At 48.6% G+C, this 17,495-nt stretch overlaps 1 protein-coding gene across 3 annotated transcripts in view; it reads right to left on the reverse strand.

Moving 5' to 3' along the window:
- Nucleotides 1-17,495, reverse strand: part of ZNF687 (zinc finger protein 687) — a 302,238-nt gene that overhangs the window by 27,974 nt on the left and 256,769 nt on the right. For all 3 annotated transcript variants that reach the window (XM_086947350.1, XM_086947349.1, XM_086947351.1), the window contains exon 8: nt 9,407-9,539. In XM_086947350.1, the coding sequence (XP_086803476.1) occupies nt 9,407-9,539 (133 nt within the window). The remainder of the gene's footprint in view (nt 1-9,406; nt 9,540-17,495) is intronic.

A 17,495-nucleotide genomic window follows, 5' to 3' on the forward strand; every position in this document is an offset into this window, starting at 1 on the left:
TAGGGATCTGAGGCACGGAGGGCTTGAATCTCGCTCACTCTGCGAGCTGACGTGATAGCCACCAAAAAAGCCGCTTTCCATGAAAGATGTTGTAAAGTAGCTTTGTGAATGGGTTCAAAAGGAGGACCCATTAACTTTGATAGCACCAGGTTCAACTCCCAGGGTGCAGACACACTGGAGGGTATACTTTTTTCAACCCTTGCAGGAAGTCCTTGACAGATGTTAGCTGGAAAAAAGAGGTTTGAGAAGGTGACCGCCTATAAGCCGTTATGGCCGCTAGGTGCACATGGATGGAATTAAATTTTAAACCTGCTTTAGCCAGATACAACAAATAAGGAAGAACTGCTTCTTCTTGACATTTGATCGGATCATGACTATTCTGTATACACCACATATAGAATCTCTTCCACTTGCATGCATACGAATGTCTGGTGGAAGGACGCCTTGCCTCTTTCAGAATGAACATGTAGTCCTCTGGCAAACCTAGATGGCCGTATTGGATGACCTCAGGAGCCATGCTGCCAAGCTCAGTGACGGAAGGTTGGGATGGTAGATCCTCCCGTCCATCTTGGACAACAGGTCCGGCCTGCATGGTAGCCTCTTGTGAGGAGTCACGGACAGGTGAAGCAGGTCCGTGTACCACCACTGCCTCGGCCAATCGGGAGCAATCAGAATCATTGTTGTGCACGAGTGTGTCAGCTTGCTCACCACCTTCGGAATCAACGGGAGAGGTGGAAATGCGTACACAAATTCGTTTCACCAGTCAATCAAAAGGGCATTCCCTCTCGAGCCTGGCCGGTGGAACCTGGAGGCGAAGCTTCAGCATTTGGCATTTTGGTAGTCCGCGAACAGGTCTATGGTGGGACGACCCCAGGATTGAAAAAGTTCCTCTACCACTTCGTTGTGAAGAACCCAGTCTTCCTTGTCGTCGAAATGACGGCTTAGAGCGTCTGCCCTCACGTTTTGCTCTCCTGGAAGATGAACCGCTGTGATAGACAGCCTGCGAGCCAGAAGCCAATGCCAGATCCTCTGCGCTTCCAACGACAACGTCCAGGAGCGCGTTCCCCCCTGCTTGTTCAAGTAGTACATCATGGTGGTGGTGTCCGTCTGTACTAGCACGGATGCCTCTTGAATTGAGGGGAGGAACGCTTTGAGAGCTAGGTGGACTGCTCTCAGCTCCAGCATGTTGATATGGTAAGTGCTTTCTTTGTGTGACCACTGACCTTGCACCTGCAGTGGGCCCATGTGCGCTCCCCAGCCCAGAAGGGAAGCGTCCGTGATCAGTTTCTACACAGGCGGAGGTTGATGGAACAGGACTCCCACCTGCATATTCTGAGCTTTTGTCCACCACGGAATAGAAGTTCGAGCTGCGTCTGAGATGGTGATGTGATCGTCCCAGCGAGCCGATTGTTGATCCCACTTGTCCTCCAGATCCTGCTGAAGAGGACGCATTCGAAATCTGGCATTTGGGACCAGGAAGATGCAAGACGCCATCGACCCTAGCAAGGAGGCAATCCTGCGCACTTTCCGAGTCTTGCCGCGAAGAACCAGATGACATTTCTGGGTGATTGAGGATTGTCTCTCCTCCGAAGGAAACACTTTTCCTGCTTCGGAATCTAGCAGAGCTCCAAGGAAGTGTATCCTCTGGGTGGGATGAATGACTGACTTTCCGAAGTTGATATGTAGCCCTAGTCTCTGGCAGAGCTGTATATAAGTCTGGAACTGATTTCTTACGCTGACTGGGGAAGGACCTTTCACCAGCCAATCGTCCAAGTATGGGTACACGAAGACCCCTCTGCGGCGTAGAGCAGCTGCCACCACTGCAACACACTTCGTGAACACCCGAGGGGCCAACTTCAACCCAAACGGTAAGACTTTGAACTGATAGTGGGAGGTCCCCACCCTGAACCGAAGAAATCTTCTGTGGCTGGGGTGTATTGGAACATGAAAATATGCATCTTGAAGGTCCAGCGAACACATCCAATCTCCCTTCCTGAGATGTGGATATATTTGGTGAAGCGCCAACATGGGAAATCTTTCCTTTTTGACGTGCAGATTTAGTGTTCGCAAGTCCAGAATGGGTCTGTATTCTGCCTTCTGTCCTTTTTTCTTGACCAGAAAATAACTGGAGTACACCCAGTTTTCCCTCTGAGAGACCGGCACTCCCTCGATAGCCGACTTTTCGAGTAGAGTGGCGACTTCTCTTTGCAGTAGGTGCAGCTGATGATTTGATGTTGACATCGGGGAACCGGTGGAGGCAGATGATTGAAACGAAGACCGCACCCATTCTGAAGCGTAGACAACACCCATCTGTCTTTTGTGATGCTTTGCCACTCTTTCAAATGATTTGCCAGGCTTCCCCCCCACTGGAGTGGTCCACGGCGCTGGGGAAAGAAACGACTCATTGCTTTGATTGAGTCTTGCAGGTGTGGTTGCCTTGGCGTTGATTACCTCATCCCTTGTAATTACGCTTTCCTTTGTATTGTAACTTTTGCTGCCCCTGCTGATCGTGGCTCTTCTGCCAGTTCGGGGTTTGAACCCGCTGCTTTGTAGAGCCCTTGTTAAAGGAGCGAAATTTCTTCCTGAACTCCTTCTCAAGACCCACCGCCTTGAGAGTTTCCAGCTCTGCCTCATGCGCTGCATCTCTTCGTCCGCACTTTTGCCAAACAACGAAGTACCTGAAAAAGCAAGTTCAATATGCGCGCTTGGGCTTCTGGTTTCAAAGCCGTTAGGTGCAACCATGATGACCTCCTTGCCGTTACCCCATGAGCATACCCATGAGCTGCTATGGTAGCCCCATCCGCTGCGGCACTTATCACCTGGTTAGAGACTTGACTGCCTTCCAGGAGGATTTCTTCAAAGTCCTTACGATCCTCTGCTGGGAGTTTCTCCACAAAACGCTGCAGAGAATCCCACAGGGATCGGCCATAACGCCCCAAGAGGGCTTCCGCATTAGCAACTTTGAGAAAAGCCGCTGATGTATTGCAGACCCGCCTTCCCCACGAGTCTTGCATCTTACTGTCCTTATCCGGAGGCAGAGTGGAGGATGAGGCGACTGCACTGGACTTCTTCACCGCCGCGATAATCACGGAGTCCGGGGGAGGATCAGCTCTGAGGAATAGCGGGTCATCCTTTGGAGATTTGTACTTTAAGGATCCTTGCCAGAGCCGCCTTGACTTTCGCTGGGGTTAAGAAGACGTCCATAACTGGCTCTATAATCCCCGGCACCAAAGGCAGAAGAGGTTTGGGTGCAGACATATGCTGTAGTGTTTCAAAAATTACTGTGGTTTTGATCTGCGGAGCTTTTAAGGTAACTTCCAGCTTAAGAGCTCCCCTACCAAGTATGTCCTGAAAAGTGAAGATATCATCAATCGGAGATACCCTCGATTGAGGAGAGTCTGTTAGGGTAGGAGAGAAGCCTCTGTGAGAGCGGGTCAAGGAAGAAGAAGTAGAAGGAGTTCTTCTCTCTCTCCTTGTGCTCCTTGATCGTGATCTACGCCTGCTGATTCGCACCCTGGAGCGTATTCTTTCCCTCTGGCGAACTGGGGAGCGTGATCTTTCCCTCTGGCGAACTGGGGAGCGTGATCTTTCCCTCTGGAGAGCGTGATCTTTCCCTCTGGCAAACTGGAGAGCATGATCTTTCTCTCTGGCGAACTGGAGAGCGTGATCTTTCTCTTTGTCTAACCGGAGAGCGTGACCGTTCTCTAGGCCTAGAGAGCGGTTGCTGCATCCGATACGCTGCTTCCTCGTCCTTAGCCCAGTGATGAAGTGGCCTGTACCATCTCGGTGAAAGCCTGACAGTAGGCGACTTTGGAGCGGAATCTTTCACTTGAGTGTGATGGAGGCGTTGCATCCCTTTGCGAATGCCTGGATTCCTCGCTGCCCGACTTATAAATAATTAAATCCGGGCCAGACTCTGAACCTAAGCCAGCCGCAGACCTGGAGCGACTGCGAGAGTCCCTCTGCTCTGGAGACCTCTTCCGCTTGGCAGCGTGACTGTCACTCACTTGCGAGCCCTGGTCATCCTCCGCAGCTGAAGCCGATCCAGAAGACCTCAGAGACTGCTGCACCACTGGAGTCCCATGCCTCGACATCGACTTCCGAGGAGGTGAAGTCCATAAAGGCTTTTCCAACGTTGAACATTGTTCATCTCTCGACGGCGAGCGTCGAAGTCCTGCCGACGATTGTGAATGCCTCGACGTCGAGCGTCGATGGTGTGACCCCGACGGAGGAAGCTTCGACGTCGAACTACCATGGTCCTTCGACGACGATGAATGCCTCAACGTCGAGTGCCAATGGGTCGTCAACGGGGAATTTCTCAACGTCGATCGCCGATGACCTGGCGCCGACGGAGGATGCTTTGAGGTCGATCGCTTCTCCGGCGCCGATCGCCCATGACCTGGCGACGACGGAGGGTGCCTCGACGTCGATCGCCAGACGTCGACGGAGGCTGCCTCCACGCCGAGCGCCGATGACTAGGCGGAGGCTTCGACGTCGAAGACTGTACCTGAGCCTTCGACGACAAGAGGTCTCGGCGTTGAGCCGCCCTGCTTCAACGGTGACCTCTCTCTCGACACTGCACGTCCCCCGGTTGACGGCAGCAGAGTTTCCTTGACTCTCGACGCTGAAGACTTCACCTTCTTCGTCGTTGGAGACTTCGACGCTGATCCCGACGGAGAGCAGGTCGGGACTTTTGTCGAGGTCGACCGCTTCTTAAGTCTCTTTGGAGACCTACCTCTCTCAGAAAGTCCATAAATCCTGCTTCTTTCTCTGTCCTTGATAGGTCTGGATGACAAGGACTGGCAGTGGACACAAGATGCTACCTCATGAGTCAGGTAGACAGCCAATACACACTGGATGTGTATCTGACCAAGCCTTCTTATGCCCACAGGCAGGGCAGGTGTCAAAAAGAGCCTTAGGCATTTTGACAAAAAATAACCTTTTTTTGAGCCCAAAAAAGGTAAAACTATCTCTCTAGGGTAAAAACCCGTCGAGTAAGATAAAGAAATTGAAGAAAACACCAAGTAATTCTGATAGAAAGTCAAAAAAAGAGGGAGCTGTTAACCAGGGTCCTGATAGAAGGAGCCGGAAAGAACAACTGACCTAACTGTCACCCCTGAGGCATGATGGGAAGCCTGGGGTCAGGGCTGCCTTAAAGGCACAGTGCCAGTTTTTATTGAAAATGCTTTCATTTTCTATGTTATTGCTTTTCAATGCAGCCTGAGGCTAACCATGTCTTTTTATGAGCAATTTTCAGGAGTTATGAGTGGTTTTACTCATTAAAACACAAAATTCAAAGGATATTTGATTTAATGTGTTCTTTGTTTCCTTTATAATTGCAGTACATGTACAAGGTTTTACATTGTGTTAGCCTCTTTTTGGGGCTGCATTTGTATGAGAAAAATAATATATGTACGTATATATATGTGGAGCTAGATATATGTGTTTTTACATATATATTTTTATATTGTTTCCGGGGTCCCGCACATGCGCGGGATTTTTCAGTGCTTATGACTATTGATGAGGATCCCCTGGAAGAGAAGCAGACACTCCCTCAAGTGGCCCGACGACTTCAAGTGCGACGAAGATTTCGCTCATGGGACCTTCCTCTCAATCAAAATAGTCACAGCGTCACAGAGTTACCAGGAGCATGAGGGATTGCTCCATCAAGGCCTTTGGGTTCATGGCACGACAATCTGAGTAGGCCTTTGGATCGTGGTTGTGCCTGAGGATTTAAAAGCATATTTTATTTGGTTCGGTCACTGACATTGGTCAGTGACAGGTGCCACAGCGCTTTAAGCCAGCCTTCCAGGATGACATCTCTGCCATACCAGAAGATTCTCAAAAACGCTTCAACAAAAGTTTTAAAAGTTTACTCAAAAAATGACTAAGGGGTAGCTCTCTACAGATCAGCGCTGACTGGTGCGGAAAGAAAATAACCAATGCCAGCACGCCAGGGTGGCACCTATATAGGTACTGCACATTTCTCATCTGGCAGGGATGACGCCACACAGAGCTGATCAACGCCACCTATATGCGTTTAGGGCTGCTGCTCACAAAAATGTTCCAGATCCAGTCTGACGCCTGGGGATAATTCTAAGGTAAGGATTCTGTGGCTAAAAGTCTCAATTAGATTCTCAAGTCATGCATGTTCAACATGGGAAGACATGGCATGTGGGTACAACAACCCTCCCTTAAGCGGAGGTCAAGCATGCACTGTTGGAGAGGGGGATGGTGGGGATTGTCAGCTGTCGAGCCTTGAAGCCCAGCATCTGCCTTCCAGTTCAACACTGCCTGAGGGCCATGGCCGGCACAGAAAACATACCTTGGATCAGACTCCCAGCTAGCCTCCGGCACTGAAACGGCCACAAAAAACCTAGTGCTGACACCACCCTCGATGCTGGCAACTCTGTAGGCGCAGGCAAAGACACCCTCGAGGCCATCTTCGGATGCAAACATATATGCTGTGCCTCAACCTCCCTCTGTGCCAGAGTCAGAAACTGGCATTTATGAGAAAAAAAGGACAATATTCCCATGATGTCTCTCAGTTCCACACTCTATGTTTTCTGTTCTACACCCAGAACCTGTTTATCAACCTGGGTTGTGTTTGTGCTTATCTCCTCCAACATTTTCACCGTTGACAAGACCTACTGATGGTCCACGGTGTTACATTCATCTCTTGCAACAGATCACAGAGTGGCATTACCTGCCGGGCATGTGGCCAAGCGAGGGGCACACATCTCTCAACATAATCAAAATGCCCCCTCAAAGAAGAAGGTGGATAAATGTTACTCTTTATGTCACAGAGGAAAAGAGTGGGGCTGGTAGGTTGCTACAAACAACATAGTAAACAAGGTACCAGGCTCCTCAAAAACAAAGCTTCCGACTCTACTCGAGCTCCAACATCTGTTGCCACAACTCAGCCTCTTGCTAGTAGCATCACAAACAGAAGAGGGGAGTTGCACCAGAGCTACGCATGGAGATGTACGTTCAGGAGCACAGCCATTGCCATATGTCCATTTCTAGATTTGTGGATCTGATAACATAAAATAAAATTGTTGAATCTGACTGGACAGAAGAGAGGGCATTTTGTCCTATCGACCATCAATGTATCCAGATCTCAGACATTTCCACGCAATCCCATTGGCTGCCATGGCTGGAAAAAAAGATGTTATGTACCTTGGCCATGGAAGGGATACACACAATCTGTGTTGCCTGAAAAAATAAATACAAAAAATAGGGAGTGTGTAGAAGAAGAACCAGCTTAGAATACCCTGACCCCCGAAAGAAAGGAAAAGGGGCTAAAGAATAAAATTTAAGAAAACATCTTTTTTTTAAATCAGAGTTTTATATAGCGCAACCATGACCCGAATCGGGTATCAGAGCACTTTACATAGCACCAGTCGCATTACAGGAGGACACATTCATTTTTGTTAGGCACATGAAGATTAAGTGATTTGCCCAGAATCACAGTCATTGCCGAGACTCGAACCCAGTTCCCCAGATTCGAGGAAGACCGCCCTACTCGTTAGGCCAACTCCTCTTCCCCAATGAGCGCCAGTACCAGCTTTTGGACAAACTAGTCCAAATACCCTGAACCCCACTGTAGCTTCAAATTAATTATATCAGTTTTGATGTTATCTGTGATCCTCTAGAAGTCGTGATCGTAGATGAGGGCTGTGTTGGTCACCATACTGACAACTGAATTTTTAATTGAATTACTTTCTGTGTAAATAACAAACATCATCTTCTCTACTGAGTCCCTTTAACAAACTTTTTCCAGTGAAAAGATCTATATCCAAAACCACAAATAAAGGAATGTTATGTTATTCATAAAAAAGTTACTTCACAATTGAAACAATGTAATTACTCTTCAGATTCTGCAAACAGGAAAACAAAACCGATATAACTGTGAATGAGAGCAGATCGGCAGCAGCTTTTAAAAGCTAAAAATTAAGCCTTGCAGATTCAGGTTTTGTCACATTACCAATAAATGTCTGATCATGCCCTAAATTGCTCAGTTATTTTGTATTTCTTTTTCACAGGATAACATATCCAGAATTCCATCAAAACAGAGAACACAATATTGCAAGCTGCTGAGAAGGCAGGCAGGGAATGTATGACTTGAATAAAGATTCCAATTATGTAGTAGAAACATTACAGCAAGTAACTGTTCCTTCTTCAGCATAGGATCAGCAATAATGGTCTACACTGAATAAAATAACAAATTCATGCCTTGCCCAAAAAATTTGGAAATCAGGAATGAGGTGCACTGCTTGTGACAGAGTACCCAAACAGATTGTGCAAACAAGCCTGGCTTACTTGGGCATCTGCTATAAAGACCAAATCTAAACAGCAGTTTCAAGTAAACCTGTTAATCATAGCAGCTTTTCTGATCCCGGAGACAGGAATATTACTTCGGAAAGCGGCAGTGGCTAGTTTTCCACCTGTAGGAATGAGAGCGTGGTCTTCACTGGCAAATTTGCAAAGAATAATACAAGTCATAGATTGTTTAAGGGAGGCTGGTCTCTTTGAATAGGGAAACGTTTGACAAAATGGAGTTTACTTTTTTGAAAGTCATTTGTTTTCTCCAGAAAGAAGTGCAAAACCTTGTTCAATTCTAAAATATGGAGCGATCACTGTGCTAAAGGTTGAATTCTAAAATAAGTCAGGCAGAGATATGGTTTGCATTCTAAGTAATTGGGAAGCCACATGGCATGAAAAGGAGCACAGAGGTCACCGAACCAGAATGCTTGAATCTTATTCACTCATAGGCGGACAATAGCCCCAACAAAAGGTGCCTTCCAGGAATAATGCTGGTGTGGCAATTTCTGCATTGCTTTAAAGAGGGAGCAATCCCTTTGAAAGGGCCTGTGTAACAGATTTAGACAGGTATTATGCTGTTAAAAACTTACTTTGTGAAAGGCACCGGATACTTTAATCTAGTTATAAATCACTTCATAAGAATATACTTTATATGTGAGTGACCACAAAAAGTTCCGGCAAATCAAAATTATGTCAGTCATTTGGCTCTGGAAGCAGACAATTCGTGGGCAGATGCACAGATATTTCTGCTATTTATGACATCTGCAGTCACATCACAAGCCTGAATTAGATCACTGTAAAATGTAGCAGTTCCTTAAAACGTCCAAGTTACGTCATAATTTAGAATTAGAATGCTTAGTGGTGAATATAACATTGTCTTATGACTAAGCAAGCCCAGAGCAGTGACATTTAGGGCTGCTGGGAATGCAAAAGCTTTTCAATGTTAAAAGCTGTGTTTTATAAAAATTTTAAATAAAAGAAATCACAACCCAATTACAAGAAAAGTAAAGAATACAGAAAGACAGACTAGATAGTCTCTTGGTACAAGTGTTCAACCCGAATGAAAGTTCAAGGAGCTTACCTCCTCATCGTTGTTCGCCACATCAATCTCCACGCTCTTCGTTTGGATAGATACCTTAATTCCATGGCGCACCTCTATGTGTTTCTCCAGTATCAGGCGGCTGCTGAACGTGCGTTTACCTTCTGTGCAGTAGCTGTGAAAAGCAATGAAGAGGAATCAATCAGGTGCCAGTCCATATGAAACCCAGCCCCTGCGGAAGCAGGACAGAAGAAAAAATGAAAATTTGGGGCATGAGACACACAGTCGTTGCTACTGCGGCAAAATTACATTGCTTTCGTCTGGTGAATCTACACCCTGAAGAACATTCAAGTGAACAGGCGGTGGTAAGTTGGCAGATTCCCTTCTTCACACTACTTTAAAGGGTGCCTGTAATCTGATCCGAACTTGTACTTGCTCACAGTTCTTCCTATGAATCAGCCACAGTGTTCTTGTTGCTGGCCTTCAGAAATGATGGTTTCCTCCCGTTTAAACTGCTTATAATTATTCACTGGGCAGAGAGAGATTGGATAATTGAGGACCATGCTGTAGAATGATTTACAAGATACTTTAACTTCAAGCTTAACTCTTTTCTGTCCTGAAGCTCAGCTTCTTCTGGGATCCCACATCAGGATCTTGAAAACAAATGGTTCCTTCAAGTAAAGAAAGAGACCTTTTAGTGCCACAAATATCATTAACAAGAACCCCAGGCAATATGTAAGGGCAAGCAAGGGTTGATTTGCAATGCCACATGCCAGCAGCGCACATTGAGCCTGCTCAGAGGATTCTGGAGGCAGTCCGTAGTTACTGAATTACAATCTGCCCTCGTACTTTCAATTACCATTGGTGTCCCAGACACAAAATAATGGTGCACTCCAATTGGATAAATAAGTTCAGAAAAAGTCCTGTGCACACGTTTAGGCAAGTTCATTACATACAACATATATAACAAAGTATCTCAAGTTAAAGCAACAATATGAAAACAGGGTCGACAAGAAATTAAACGTTTTTTAGTTGTATATTGTTGACCTTCTTCAAAGGAAATAACAAAGAGAAACCAGCCGACACGTGTTTCGTCAATCAGGTAGTCACCCGTGACTCTTCAGGGCTGAAAATGTCTAAATAGAAACGGAATCGTGGGACCTGTGATAATTCCAACCCGGTCCGAGCGGGTAAAGATGCCGGGAAAAGCCAGTAGTGGCGTGAAATACAAGCGAGGAAGCTCCCAAATAACAGGAGCATCGGGCGACGAGCAGGTACTGCCGTCTGAGCGGAAGCTGCGAGTACAGCAGAACGAGTGTAACATTGATCCTTCCGCATCCGGAAAGTTCGACGTTACCCTCGTGTCATCTAAAAATCCACCACCCTGAACACTACGACCCTAGCTAGCAGGGCTACGGCACTACCACTGTTTGTGAACCAATGTTCGATCATTAGAGTTCAGTAAGAGACAAATTCCACAGGTGTTAATCATTGAAGACAATCACTGAAGACAAACTCTTAGACAATGACCAAACTGGCTTTGACTTGGTCCAGATAGATTGGTAAGCCAGTACTCATTAAAATGGCTGCCAGGTGGGGCCAGGTTTTTTCAGTTGCTGTAGTAGATACAGGAGACAGTGATCAACTTAGGACTTTGTTCTTCAAGTGTTGTGCTTTGTCTGTCGCTATGTCTGGAAATGTAAGGGAAAGGAAGATAATTCAATTGTACATGAATAAGGGAAATATCTCCTGGCAGCAGATCTGGCACCCAAGCAGAAGTTGTTGAGATGAGCAGCCTCCTGGTCCTTCTGTGGCTGAAGAACTGGTCATACAAGCATCCTAAGGGTACAACTTGGCTGAGTGACCAACTCAACCTTCTTGCTGTGTTAAGTCAATGAAGCAGCTATTCAGCCTAGAAGGTGCTCTGTATGCTTACTATTTTTGGGGCAGTTGGGCTGGAACAACATAGTCAGCCCTAGGCAAGCTTAGTCAATCGAATTACTCTCGTGCTGGCTTTTCAGTCAGCTTCACTATGTGCAGATCCTAAAGTTGCAAATGCTACTTACCAGTATGCATCTGTTCTAGGCATGTAGGGCTGCTGACATTCATATCTGTGCATAGATCGCCGCCTAGTGTTGGGTCCGGATGATTGCACATTGTTGTCCTGGAAGAGTCTTCGAAGTATCACGAGATAGGTGGCTCCTCCCCTGGACTACAGTGCGCATGGGCATCGCCTCCATCCCCAGATTGTTTTTAGCCATTGGCAGAGATGGAGTGAAGAATGCGAGTGATGGCCATGCTATGAGCATATACATATATACTGAATGAAATACTGCAGCTGCTACAGGCGGCGGGGAGGAGGGTGGGCGATATGAATGTCAGCAGCCCTACATGCCAAGAACAGATGCATACTGGTAAGTAGCATTTGCAGTTCGAGGCATGTGGGCTGCTGAATTCATATCTGTGCATAGAATACATAGCAGTCCCTCCATTAACGGCGGCCGCCCGTGCCAGCTGCAGCAGTCTGAAAAAGTGTTTTTAGAACAGCCTGACCAACAGCTGCCTGCTGTTTGGAATGCACGTCTACGCAGTAGTGCTTAGTGAAAGTATGTGTGGTAGACCATGTGGCTGCTCCACAGATATCTTCTAAGGGAATGTTACCTAGGAAAGCCATAGAGGCCCCCAACTTCCTGGTGGAGTGGGCCCTTGGTGGGATAGTGAGAGTACGCTTAGCTTTCGCGTAACAGATCTGAATGCATTTCACTATCCACCTAGTGATCCCAGCTTTGGAGATAGCGTTTCCCTTGTGGTGTGTGGCAAAAGCAACAAATAGCTGCTTGGTTTTGCGAAAATCTTTTGTCCTGTCTACATAGTACATCAAGGCCCTCTTAACATCAAGGGTGTGGAGCATGCGCTCCGCCAGCGTCTCTGGGTTTTGGAAGAACACCGGCAATTCAATTGTCTGGTTTATGTGGAATTGTGATACCACTTTGGGTAGGAATTTAGGGTTAGTGCGGAGCACCACCCTGTTAGCATGTACCTGGAAGAAAGGTTCTTGGATGGTGAGCGCCTGCAGCTCGCTAACCCTCCGCAGCGATGTAATCGCTACTAAGAACGCAACCTTCCAAGTTAGAAACTGAAGCTCACAAGAGTGCAGTGGCTCAAAGGGAGGACCCATCAGCCTTGTAAGAACCACATTGAGGTTCCATTCTGGAGCTGGTGGGGTCCTTGGTGGAATGACCCTTTTGAGTCCTTCCAGAAAGGCCTTGATAGCAGGGACCTTAAAGAGTGACAGATGTTGTCTATTCTGGAGGTATGCTGCCATAGCAGACAGGTGAATGCGGATGGAAGAGTACGCCAGATTACATCGATACAAGTGGAACAGGTAACATATGATGTTTTGAATGGAAGCATCTAGCGGGTCAATATCGTGGTTAACACAGTAGATGACAAACCTCTTCCATTTAGCCGCATAACACGCTCTAGTAGTGGGCTTCCGAGCCTCCCGAATGATGTGCATGCAATCGGGAGGAAGATTGAGGTAGCCAAACTCTAGGACTTCAGGAGCCAGATCGCCAGGTTGAGCTGTTGCGGGTCTGGGTGCTGAATGTCGCCATGGCTCTGCGTCAGAAGGCTGGGAGTGAGATGAAGCCTTTGATGCGGTACCACGGAGAGTTCCAGAAACGTGGTGTACCATGGTTGGCGAGCCCACGTAGGAGCAACCAGGATGAGAGTCATCGAGTGCTGCCTGAGCTTGCGTGCCACCAGCGGTATCAGAGGTGCTGGGGGAAAAGCGTACGCAAATCTGCCTGACCAGTTCATCCACATCGCATTGCCCTGTGATTGCGGGTGTGGGAATCTGGCGGCGAAGCTTTGGCATTTTGCGTTCTCCTTTGTGGCGAACAGGTCTATCTCTGGATGACCCCACTTTTGGAAGTACGGTTGGAGTACTGATGGATGTATCTCCCACTCGTGCATTTGATGGCTGTGTCTGCTGAGCAGATCCGCCATCTGATTGTCCTTGCCCGGGAGATGCTCTGCCATGAGGAAGATGCTCCTCTGAATGGCCCACTTCCACATGCTCTGAGCCAGATGAGACAGCTGTGGAGAGTGTGTGCCTCCCTGCTTCTGGATGTAGTACATGGCCGTCATGTTGTCCGTCCGGATCAACACGACCTTGTTGCACAGATGTACTTTGAACGCCTTTAAGGCCATGAAGACTGCCATCAGTTCCAACACATTGATGTGCATCTTCCTTTGCTGTAGTGTCCATAGTCCCTGCACCGTGTACTGGAGTACATGCGCTCCCCATCCCTGGAGAGAGGCGTCCGTCGTCAGGACTATCTGTGGCACAGGCTCCTGGAAAGGTCGGCCCTTGCAAAGGTTTTGTGGATTCCACCAATGCAGAGAGTTGTACGCCCGACCGCTCACCAACACTAGGTCTGTCAGTTGCCCCTGAGCCTGAGTCCACTGACGTGCGAGGCACTCCTGAAGCGGACGCATATGTAGTCTCGCGTGCGGGACGATGGAGATGCAGGAGGCCATCATGCCTATCAACTGCATGAACACCTTCGCTGGAAGCGAGTGCTGAGGTCTGAATCGTTGGATCAGAGTCTGGATGCTGGCGATTCTCACTGAATTTGGCTGCGCAGTGGCTGCCAGCGTGTCTATCGTCGCGCCCAGATACTGCCGTACATGGGCGGGCTGGAGATGAGATTTTGGATAGTTCAGCGAGAATCCCAGATCGTGCAGGAGATGAATAGTGCGTGACACGTGGTCTGCGCACTGCTGTTCTGTCCTTGCCTGAATGAGCCAGTCGTCCAGATAAGGATAGACGTGGACGTTTTGGCGTCGCAGATGCGCCGCCACAGTCGCCAGGCACTTTGTAAAGACTCTTGGCGCTGTGGTGACCCCGAACGGCAGAACCCTGAACTGGTAGTGCTGGTCTAGGAGTGTGAATCTGAGATACTTCCTGTGGGAAGGATGCAGGGGGATATGAAAGTATGCATCCTTTAGGTCCAGTGTGGCCAGGAAGTCCCCCTGTTGAAGCAGAGGGAGAACCTGCTGCAACGTGAACATATGGAAGTGCTCCGAGAGGATGTACCAGTTTAGGGGCCTGAGGTCCAGGATTGGCCTGAGGGATCCGTCCTTTTTGGGGATCAGGAAATACAGGGAGTAAACCCCTGTTCCCCGCTCCTGGAATGGAACGAGCTCTATCGCCCCTTTTTGCAGCATGACCAGAACTTCTTGCTGCAACAAGGTCAAGTGCTCGCCTGACATAGGACGGCTCCTTGGGGGTATGTCCGGTGGAATGGACGTAAGCTCTAGACAGTACCCGTACTGGATAAGAGACCTCACCCACCTGTCCGTGGTGATGGACTTCCACGCCGGCAGGAACTGCTGGAGTCTCCCCCCGACCGGTGTTGTATGGTCGGGGGCAGTGACAAGACGTCACTGTTTGTTGGTGGTGGTGGACCTGGAGCTATTGTTTCCACGTCCCCTGCCCTTGATGTTATTGCCTCTGTAACCACCTCTACCTTTGTTGTTGTACGAGGTCTGGGTGTTATTCTTGTAATATTGTGTGGACTGCGATGCCTGACCCCTTGAGGTGCCTCTGGAAGTGGAGCGGCGAAAGGAACCACCCCGAAACTGCTGACTTTGTAAGGCCCCCATAGACTTGGCAGTTTCAGTATCTTTCTTCATTTTTTCCAGGGTCGTGTCCACCTCAGGGCCAAACAGGTGGTCTGGGTTAACTGTTTGATTAAGTATTGTAGTTTGGATGTCAGGTTTGAACCCTGAAATTCTAAGCCAGGCATGGCGTCTAAGCAACACACTGGTATTGATAGCCCTGGAAGCTGTTTCTGCCACATCTAGTGCACATTTGATGGATGCATTCGTAATGAGCTTTCCCTCCTGAATCAGCATCTCTCCTGTGTGAGAAGGTGGCCTGATATGCAGTGGTCACTATTCTAGTGCCCACTATGTATCAGTCCAGCAACCCTTATTGATGATTGGTTGTAAGTCAACCTTATAGACCAGCTATCCTAGTAGCATGGATACGAGCAGTCTAAGGCTAAAGACTCGAGAGGGTGTGTTAAGCCAGCTGTTTACCACACATATACCCCTTGAACACCAAGTGAAAGGACACCACACAAGTGTTATGAAAATAAACAGTTATTTATTTAAGAATCACAACAGCCCTGTACTCTTTATGAGGACAGGGTACTAAGCACAAACCAAAACTCTTACAAAAATACTTAAGTTAGCACAGTATATACAAATGCCCGAGGGGCACGGAAAACCATATACTCTGAAAGTGGAATGTGAAATTCCTAGCAGGTAAGTACAGTACTAATAGCTTTTGGAATCGCTAGGACTTGACTAGGGAATCGTTAGATTACGACTAGGAGGCCTAGGGGACTCGGGTGCAGTGTGTGCACTCTCACGCGAGATGCGGACAAAAGTCTATGGTAGCTAGGAAATAGAAAGTTAGTGTTCTCGGGCGAACCCGACCTGGTAGGGAGAAAACGAAGATAGATTCTGACCCTTGGATAGTGAGGCTATGCTGGGGCACCGAAATGCCGAAGTTACCTAGCCCAGGGGCTGCAGCTGCATAGGTCTGAAAAGACGTCGGGAATCCTCGTAGACGGACCAGGAGCCGGAAGAAAAGATGCTGGCCGGTGACCAGTGAAGAAAGTTCAGTTGGATCCAAGCCTGGATCTCGAAGATAGATGACACCTGAAAGCAGAGGGGACCAAGTTCGAGACTACTAGCCAGTAGTCAGTGGGCACCAGGAGGGCACCGGATGGTAGCCACCTCGACAAGGTGAGTGGGTGACGCTGTAGCTCGAAGATCTCGCGGACCAGGAGGCGTTGTCGGCGACCAGGATGGAGGATCGAGATGTCCCACGAAGTTAGAAGCTGTCGGCGTCGCTGGACCCAGGATTGGGCAACAAAGCCTTGGCAAATTCAAGCCCACGCGGTGGACCTAAAATGGCGTCTGGAGTGGACCAGGAGGGTCCGGGGTGCCTCTCTTGAAAAAGGAAGCAAGGGCCAGCCTGGGGCAACCAGACCAGCAGAAGAGTTGTCGTTGGGCGTCGTTCGGAAGGCCACAAGCCAGCCGGCTAGTAGCCAAACAACGCGGTGCACAGCAAACAGCAGAAGGGCCCCACGCAGATCGTGGAGATGCAGGGAGGCTGACCTTGGGTGCTGGAGCTGCGCAGGGTTGGGGCTTCTCGGACCCCAAAGCACTCACCAGTGGAGGACACGGTGGGCTTGCAGTAAAGATGTCGTGCAGTCTTGGCGATCGTCGGTCCCTCGAGGTCTCGTCGCACTCACGGTTCTCAGCTTGGCTGTAGAGGTGAGTAGAGGTCAGAGGTGCCAGGGAAGCCGGGTCTCGTCGAGCTGGGTCGTCGGATTCGTGATGAAGGACTTGCAGCAGACCGCAGTGTTCTTTAGGATGGTGCCCGCTTGATGCAGGGTGACTACTCCTTAGCCACAAGGGAGAATCTTGAAGAAGAAATCGTGAAGTCCTTTCGAAGAAAGTGGTATCTTGATTCCAAAGATGATCTAATTTGAACAGGGGGCCCGCTCCTATCTTTATACTAAAAAAGGGGGCTGACCCGGTGACTAGGTCCTGCCTATGGGTGGGACCAGGAGGGGGGTGGTTACACCCCTCTCCCCTGCCGGACTTCCCCAGGCCAGGGGCTGGTGTGCCCCTGGAACTGGTTCTGACTGGCCTATGCGTAGTGAGCACCGGGGTGCCACTCAGCAGTCACCTTCCTGAAAAGCCCTGTCTACCCAGGATACACAAAACCATGTCTGGGACGGTGCTAGCACCGCCCCGGACAGGAAACCCTTTGTCCAGGCCTCCCTCGCTGGAAGGACTCCCAGCAGCAGGAGGTCAGACTCGTGTCTGTGGTGGCAGCATCCATTTTGTGGAGCTGAGGCTTCAGTTAACTTTAACCGGGGTTCACAGTTACATACATGTCGTGTCCCTCTAGAAGGGTGGAATGCTAACCCCGTCGCCAGAATTGGCGAGGGGTTAGTATTCCAATTCGTATGACACCTTACTCGACATGTTTTGATAAAGCAATACCAAAGATAGCATTTAACCGCGAGGATTATAATGC

Source organism: Lissotriton vulgaris, chromosome 12 (assembly GCF_964263255.1).
Source record: "Lissotriton vulgaris chromosome 12, aLisVul1.2, whole genome shotgun sequence".
Taxonomy (NCBI): domain Eukaryota; kingdom Metazoa; phylum Chordata; class Amphibia; order Caudata; family Salamandridae; genus Lissotriton; species Lissotriton vulgaris.